The following is a 9202-nucleotide window of genomic DNA, read 5'->3' on the forward strand; positions in this document are numbered from 1 at the left end:
TTTATTTTAAATATTTTGTTCACCCCAATATAACATTTATAGTTATGTTTATTTGGTCAGCAAGTAATTCTTGGCATGTCTCTGGTAAGAAAACTCTTTAATAATATAACCACCACACTTCAAATATTTGTGATACAATTAGGGGAGAATTACTAACCTAGTTCAATATCATTTCTACCAATACCAATTATTATCAAATAAATAATTTTTTTAAGAATGCCCTTAATTAATAGAACAAACACAGGCCATCTTAGACCACCTCTTTGCTACTTATCACTAATTTTTTTATTTTTATTTTTTATTATAAGACTATTCCTTTACCAGATCATTATAATCAGCAGCACTAGGCACATACAAAAAAAAAAAAAAATAGCAGCATCTCTGAATAGAGATTTAAAGTGTTTTCCTCAGGCCCTCAGTTGCTACTGTCTACATTAGAGCCATCAATAACAAGAGAGACAAAAATTATAAATCTGTAACCAGGTAACAAGGACAAAGCTAATGAACATTAGGCCAGAGATGGTAGCCTTTATAAATAAAATCAAAATAGCATCTTAGCTGAATATATTTTTCCAGTTTATTGCTGTTTTGACACAAATAAAACCAAGATAGATATATTCCTCATACTTTATTTGCTTTTTCTTTTTTCCCTATAGTTTATTTATGTCCTGTTTTATTACTTTGTAGAAAGAGACAGAGTGGATGTAAAAGAGTCCATAAATTGGAACAAAACTGTTTTACTATAAATACTTCTACAGACTAATATTGTCTTATTTTAATATGTATAATCAGCAAGTTTTCCAAAATAGTCCTTGGGGTCTCCCTTGCATTTGGCCATGATATCTACAATTAAAAGGTATCGCTTGTGAGGCTAGCAGATATAAAGCTAAATGAAAATAAATATGTGGACAAAAATCAAACACAAATATATAGACATAATTGCATATGTTTGGTCTCATTATCTCCATTCAAAATAAGGAAAAATGTTTTGAAAAACTAGTAAATTTATTCTGTTTATATAAATGTACAATTTCACTTCAGTTATAGATATTGCCCTTCTTTTCTGGTTTACCTTTTTATATGGTTGCTTTGCACCAAGCCCATGAAATGGGGGAAGGGCTGAGTTCTTTAACACATTCTTAGTGTAATGTTTTTTTCCTGTGGGGTTCTCTTAGGGGCTTCAGGTCGAAGATTACAAATATTAATTTAATGTGAAACAAGATAAATGTAATAAGAAATAATGAGTGCGATTTTTGTTCTGCATCGGAGATATGATCAGTTAAGCTTACCTATTTTACTTTCTTAGGTTAGCAGAAAGACCATAAAACTTTCATCATGAGAAACCATACAAGTACCTAAGCTATTGTCTAGATGTGGTTCATTTACCTCTGACACAGCAGAAAATCTCATTTAGTTTTCAAGTTCAGTGATAGGTTCTCTTGCAGAAATAATAGAATTCCAGAGGGGTCTGTAAAAGTACACATTGAATGCCACCAGTAAAACATCAGTCCCCACTCTGCAAGAGAATTCTTCAAGCAGGAGTGGAGAATTTGTTTACTCACCTTGTATCTTAGAAACAAGTTGATTCTTGGTAGAAAACAAAAAAGAGGGTGCATAAATGTGCGATGTCACTTATTTTATCCCAATCTAGGGAGGAGATGACACCAATTGCCTTTAAAAAAAGAACTTACGAGAACACATTAAGAGAAATTATGAGATAGGGCTTTCCTTTAGTAGACCACTAAGAGTTTGTAATATACTTAAGAAGGGAAATCCTCTCAATATGAGCATTGGTGGCTATGAGAATGGACAGGTCCACAAGGCATACAGATGATGACTGACATTCAAAACCCCAGATTGTAGGAAAGCCAGTCCAGCTCCAAGATATGGGGCACAAAACTAAACCATCTGATCTCTGAGTAAAGATTAACATCAGGAGATAAAGAGGAAGATTTTGTGCCAACCCAAGGTAATGTCAGTAAAATAAATATTTATGGTTACGATTTTCTGGTAGGACTTCAATGATTAAAATATTTTCTTTTTCCTCACCTATACAATAATATGATTGTACTATCACCACAAAGCCAATTAGTTGAGGCACTTTGAAAATAGTAAGTTGCACTTTATTCAATAGAAAATACACATCCTGAAATATAGTTCTATTGAAAAAATGAAAAAGAAATAAAAAAGAAGCATGGGGAAAGCAGAACAGGTATGAAAAGATAAACCAAATTATATTCACAGGAATATAAAGAGCACAATTGAATATAAGAGACAAAAAACAACACTTTTTAAAACAGTCAGTTAATTATTGTCTCTGGTTAAAGAAGATTTTACTATGTGAAACAAAAGGCATTATAGTCTTCACTTTGAAAAGGGTTAAAATGTTTCATTATATTGGTCTCACACCAGAGCTTTGGGCGAGAACATTCCCTCAACATTTTACAAATTATTTCAACCACTAATAAAGTAATTATGATGCAGCGTGAAAGTGCAACACTTAAGGTTTATAGCAAAATGGCAGAACCAATAAGTACGCCTTAAAACCATAGAACACATGCTAATTGAGTGGAAGGAAATATTGATCGGAGTGAAAATGACCAGGCTGCCAATTTTCATTCACTCGTCATATGCCATCGCGCACACACTTAAGCAAATGTGCAATTCCGATGATTACAGCAAATGAAGATAGGGATCATCAAAACCAGGCAAAAGGCATAGGACAGATTCACTAAAACACTGTCATTCTTCCCTTTTCTGCTTCACACAGAAATATAAGGATCTAAGAGTGTATATCTGTGCATTTGTGCGGCTGTTGGGGGTGAAGGATTATTTTATTTTTTAGGCCTGTCCTCTTACATTAATTTTCAAATTCCAGCATCAGAGAATATAGGAGGCACCACATATTGGGGGAGGTACTTTTGTGACCTAGTAGTTTGAAGAGATATTGGCACAACTGGAAGATGGAAAGATAGTAAAAGGTAAAACAACCTAGCAAATGCACAATAAACACCTCCTCTGTCTCATAGAGTTTGTTGGAAGTCAAAAGAGAGGGGTGTCAAATAAAAAACAAATTTTCTGTTCTCAAGAATCGTACAGTCTTAATGACAAGCATATCTTCTCCTTGCCTTGTTTAGTCATTTATTAAATATGTTTGGTGTGCCTGCCATGTGTCAAGCACTGAACAAGATATTTTTATCCTCACTTGATTGAGTCTAATACAAAAAATAAAAGGAAAAAAGGGGAAAAAAATGTAATCTTGTAGAAACAAAACTCTGGTCACTCACTTCATGACCTACTCTCGCTCTTTTGACGTATTCCAGTTCTTTGGGTGTAGCCTCCTGAGGACTGCAATATCTAGGTCTTGCTTTATTCCTCATTCATTTTATACAATTTGTCCCCTCGCCCTTTATGCTTTAGCCCCACAACCCTCTTCATTAAACCTTAAACACACAGTAAATCTCCCTGTTTCAGAGCTTTCTCACCATCTATTCCAGAACACTATCTCCCTTTTTCCTAGCTATGTCCTTCTCATTCTTCAGAACTAGCATGGGCTTTATATGCAATCCTAGGACGCTGCACTTTTTGAAGCATTTATCAAAATTGGAATGGATTAGTCATTTAGGTGACCGTCTGTTTGTTTTTTCTTTTTCTTTTCTTTTGGAATAAGCCCTCCACAAAAGCAGGAATTTATCTGTTTTGTTTCAAAATGCATCCCAAGTACCTAGTACAGTGTTTAATGCATTTTAGGTTCAGTGAATAGTTTGAATAGATCAATAGATTATTTTAAACCCAGAATAATGCAATTCAGTTATTACTGGAAGACAAAATGATGCTTTACGTTACTTTGCTCCAGGGCAAGGACGGTGACTATAATATGGTAAGATTGAGTCTGTAACTGAATGAACCAGTGGGTTTCTGACAATAAATGCGATAGAAAAGGACAGAGGAAGGATATCAGTGAACACAGGATGTGTATATGTGAGTGTGATTAAAAATTACAATAAAGAACAGGATAGCAAGCCCAGGGCTAAGTTGAAAAATAAATGAGTGCTCTTAGGGAAGCCTTCTTTTACACAGTAACATTTCTGTGCCCACCTGAATAAAGAGAAGGCACCAGCCTTGCCAAGAGAAGTGAAGGGCTTTTTCCAGGCAGAGGGAGCAGTGATTACAAAAGGCCCAGAGACAGGCAAGTGATTGGTGTGTTAGGGATAACAAGACAGCTGGCCAGGTAACCTAAAATATGGTAAATAAGGAGGTTGTTGGCAGGGACAAAGGTTGAGAATGAAGCCTAAGGGCGAGGTCACCTAGAGCTTGGGAGGCTATAGGATGATTTCAGATTTTAAACACAATAGGAAGCCCCTGAAAAATTTTAAGCAGGGATGCCAGGATTCAATTTGCGCTTTATAAAACTCACTCTGGCTGCTGTGTAGAGAGTGCACTCGAGGGAAAAATTCCTATGTACAGGCTATGACAAAGTGATTGGAAATTGGAAAGAGGAGCTGAAGTTTTTCTCTATCTTTCTAAATTAATACCATGTTACCCCAAGTTAAGGGAAATTGTTCAACTCACGTTTTATCTCTTATCAATATGCCATGTTTATTTTGTTACAAAAAATTACACTGTAAACATCTCTACTTTTCATTGTTTATCTACAAATATACCGGGAGCAATGGACCTCAGTCTGTAACTTTCTGTTACCCTCTTCGTTTTCTATAGAAAATAAAAAAAAAAAAAAAAAAAAAAGAAAAAGAAAAAGAAAAAGAAAAGAAAGTAAAGAAAGAAAACAGCAATGGCACCACAATAAGGTCAATGCCCACCTGGTTTCAGCAAAGCAAATACCTTTTTGCTATGTCTCTTTCTCTATGTCTATGAGGTATCCAAAGCTAGAAATGTCTTAAGGGGTCCTGTTTTCCTTTCTTATGTCATCATAGAAAAACATATGCTCCAAAGAGGGCTGTACTATTACAGCCTTCTGCACTGTAGGATACTAGATTTACATTCCACATTCTTGTGCATTTTCTACAATTTCTTTTAAAAAATGAGACCACTGATCTTGACACACTGTGTATTCAGTACCTTTACATGCATATGAGGTCTGAAAATTAGGTTTGCGAACTCATTGTAGACAACATGCTACATACCTCATTGCTGAATATCATTATGGTCACCTTCGAAGTGCTTCCCTTGGGAAGCTATGCACTAATGCCAGCACCTAGTCTACCCTTCAAAGCAATTTTGGAACTCTTTCTGGAATGGCCATCAGAGACATCGTTGTATTACCCTTGATGTCCTGAATGTCATTAAAATGTCTTCCTTCAATATTTCCTTTATCTTCGAGTAAAGAAAGAAGTCATTGGGGGCTGGGTAAGGTAAGTAGGGTGTGTGTTCCAATACAATTATTTGTTTACAGGCTAAAATCTCCTTCATAGACAGTGCCGTGTGAGCTGGTACATTGTCGTGATGCAAGAGTCATGAATTGTTGATGAAAAATTCAGGTCGTCTAACTTTTTCATGCAGCCTTTTCAGCTTACTTCCAAATAGTAACCTCCGTTAACTGTTTGTCCAGTTGGTACAAATTCATAATGAATAATCCCTCTGATATCAAAAAAGATTAGCAACATCTTTGCAACAAGTTCTCAAACTTAATTGTCTGATCTCATAGACAAACATGTACTACAAAAATGTCTTTCTAATATGCATTTATACATGCATTTATAAAAATATTCATATGCATTTATAAAATATGCATTTATAAAAATATTAATATGCACATTTCTTTGCCTAGAATATAAAGTGTTATTCATAATTACATTGTCCCAAACATGGCTGCTTATCTCCAAATAACAAATGATTTTGTGTTCTTTCAGAGTTTTTGTAGGGGGAAAGGAAAAACATAATATGAAGTCAGCTATCGAAATTTTATGGGTAGTTTTCCACTCTGCTTCCAATCAAGTCACTTTGTGGTTCTGACAATTTTTTTTAGTTGAAATTCAGCCAGGGCTAGAGGAAAAAGCAAATGTAAAATGCGCTCCCTTGGTGATGTTTTTATTTCAAAAAAACAATCTACCAATTAAAGGTGATTGTCTGAGAAATACCAATTCACAAAGTGGGGAAATGTGCTGTGTTAGTTATGGCAACACATAGGAACTCACTATACTTTGTTCAAGTTATTATTTGACAAGTTATATTTTCAAATGGAGAAAGGGGAGGGATATGCTGCACCCAACAAATTGATTAGGGATATTGATACGGGATAGTTAGCATGTCCCTAGGTAGACAGAAAGGTCCCTGGTGGAATAAACAAATGACAGCCATATCCTAAAACTTCAGGTTTTGAAATCACTCCTTCACTCCAGGACATAATGTAACAAGGCCCTGAGATTAGTCACAAAATTCCTTTTGGTCTGACAAATAGAGCAGATCTGATAGATAAGAGTAGGTTATTTTGCTAATTCCTTTAGGATGCACAAGCAGAACAAACCTGGTAGATAAATTTCATTAAAAGGCACCAGTCCCCTTCTTCAAACAAGTTTCCTTCTGCAAACAGCTTCCCTTCCCCAAGCAGGCAAGGAAAGGTATAAAAGTAAGAGCTTTTGCCTCAGTCATGGGGCACCCCCCCCATTCGGGACCCCCTCCTGCTAGGGAGCTGCAACCTCTTCTCCTGCCTCTAATAAACTATCCTCTTTTTAAAACTTTTTGCCTCTCTCTGGTCCGTGTTTCCATTCTTCAGCGTCACGAGACACTATCCTGGCCCACACCCAGAAACTACAGGCAGATCCAACATCACCTACATCGATATCATTGTGAACTGTTTTGCTGGGTTTCATTATCACGTGAATAGTAGTGAGCTGATAATCAATGGTCAGTCTTCAGGAGTGGGAATTGACAATTTTATTTTCTTTTTTTTAATGAGCAGTCATTGGATTTATAAAAAGAGGCAACACATTTTAAAATGATACAAAAATATCATTTTCAAAGCAACATAATAGAGCAAATGGGTGAGTTGAATAATAATTCATTCTTTAGCGTGTTTCATACACTGGCAACAAAGAAAGTTGGTTGAAGGAAAGCAGAGGAATTTTGTCTTTTAAGAATTAGAATTGAGGGGCTCCATAATCATCTGGCATCCGTTCAATGTTGTACCTATGGTTAGAAATGTACATGATGGGAACTCCAGGGATTTTCCTGATTCTTCGTTTAAGGTCCCGGTCAACCGTAGCCACAATGTAACACTTGTGCTGAGTTACTCTCTGTACTAAGCAGTCATCTGCATAGGTTCCTTTGTGTGCGCATGGTAATGGTTCAAATCTTGGATCCTTGGCAATCCTTAGAGCCACTCGATACTTTTGCCCCAGTTTCTCAATTTCAGCCATTACACAGTCAGTTATACAAGAGATATACTTGGCGTACAGACAGTCCATCATTAACTGAACTAAGTCTAGTTTGGCTTTAATGGAACAGTTGATAAAATTGGTATCAACCAGGATGTGGTAAGGTGGGCCCAGCTGTGTGTTATACTGGAAGAATAAGCAGGAAGGGTGTTGGGGGACTTCTCTTTCCTTGAGTGCACTGGGATCTTTCTTTTGTTTCTTTTTAGGTTTTAACCTATCCTTTTCTTTAAGCCTGTGATCTCTGAGACTAAGCATTCGCTTCATTGTCGCATACTTCCTCGTTTTCTTTTGCTTCCCCATGTTCATGCCACACTCTTGTTTCTTCCCGACAATTTTCTTGATAGTATAAATAAGGTCCCAGGGGTGAAATATCAGACCTCTAAAACAGAGGGCTGGGATTAGTGACAGCCCAATATGATGATTTGCCAGAGGGTTCGTCTTCTTTTATCAGAGGCCAAATCCTGTCATTTACCAGGAATAGCTGGACATTAAGGTATAAACTCCCTAAGTAGAGACTTAGGCTCACTGTACATAGTTAGTGGTAATTTCTAAGGCTTTCTGAAAATGGGGTTTGATGAGAGAAGAGAAGATGAGGATGGTGAGAACTTGAAACAAGATTTTGAGGGATCCCTGAAGGTGGTGAAAAGATACAGAGGAGAAGCTGGGGACCCAAGAGTCAACATGATTAATCTCACAATATTGCTGGTGACTAGCTTCCAATTAGAGCAGTTATAGACATGGGCTACTGATAATTTTCCCACACATGCTGCTGCTCACATTGAGAGAGGAATTAGAAAATCAAATCTAGCACTTTTACAGGTGTTTGAAAAAAGGTTCACACAGCAGGCCATGACTGCTCAAACCCTGCACAATCTCAAGAAAGGCTATTTTGATGATTGGCTCTTCACTGGCCATTGAGCACTAAGCTCTTGGAATGTTCTGTCTGATAAGAGTGCTTTTGCATCTGTGAGGCCTTGAACCACAGTGTATCAGTTTGTCCAAATAGTTTATGCTGATAATATTATCTATGCTGAACACCTGCTTCCCTTCTGGGGGCCTGGAGTGTGAACAACTGAGGTCAGTCACCTAGGTGCTACATGCTTATGTTGCTAATGCCCAGTGAAACCCTGGACAAGCAGTCTCAGAAAAATATCCTTTATTGGCAACCTTTTCCATGTATCACACATCGTTATTAGGAGGAATTAAATACATTCTGTGTGACCTCACTGGAAGGAGACTGTTGGAAGCTTGGTACTGGTTTTTCCCGGACTTTACCCCTGTGTCTTTTCTGTTTGTCGATTTTACTCTGTATCCTCTTGCTTTAATAAGCCATCATAGTAAGCATGACAATTTCAGAGCTTTATGAGTTCTAGTGAATCACTGAATCTGATGGTGGTCTTGTAGACCTCCAATTTTAAAATGTCCTCTTGAAATCCAATTACAGGTTAATCTAACCAACCATGGAGTGCTCACTGGAGGAACTTCCAATTTCTGTAGTCTCTGTGCAATATAGTTTCAAGAAAATGATGAGAAGCCTTTCTCTGAAGGGTGGCAATGAGTATACATGCACTGTTCTGATATAACTGAAGTGGCCTATTGAATATCCAAACATAACTTCTTATCTTTGTAAACTAAGCATGGAAGAAACTATTTTGTTATCAGTGTCTCTTTTGATTGAGTCTGAACAAGAATTTATTGTCACAGAGAAGAATCATACTTTCCCAAGGAGATAATTCTGACTAGTGAAGTCAATTTCTCCACATATCCCTACTGTGTTTCCCCAAAAATAAGACCTAGCTGGACCATCA

At 36.8% G+C, this 9202-nt stretch overlaps 1 protein-coding gene across 1 annotated transcript; it reads right to left on the minus strand.

The window, feature by feature from the left end:
• Positions 1-7097: 7097 nt before the first annotated feature.
• Positions 7098-7694, minus strand: LOC308505942 (rRNA-processing protein FCF1 homolog; the record flags this gene model as incomplete). The annotated part of the gene is made up of 1 exon (XM_081068767.1): positions 7098-7694. The coding sequence occupies one exon, from the start codon at positions 7692-7694 to the stop codon at positions 7098-7100; it is 597 nt and encodes a 198-aa protein (XP_080924893.1).
• Between the last annotated feature and the right edge of the window lie 1508 nt (positions 7695-9202).

This window comes from Rhinolophus hipposideros, assembly GCF_964194185.1.
Source record: "Rhinolophus hipposideros genome assembly, chromosome: 12".
Taxonomy (NCBI): Eukaryota; Metazoa; Chordata; class Mammalia; order Chiroptera; family Rhinolophidae; genus Rhinolophus; species Rhinolophus hipposideros.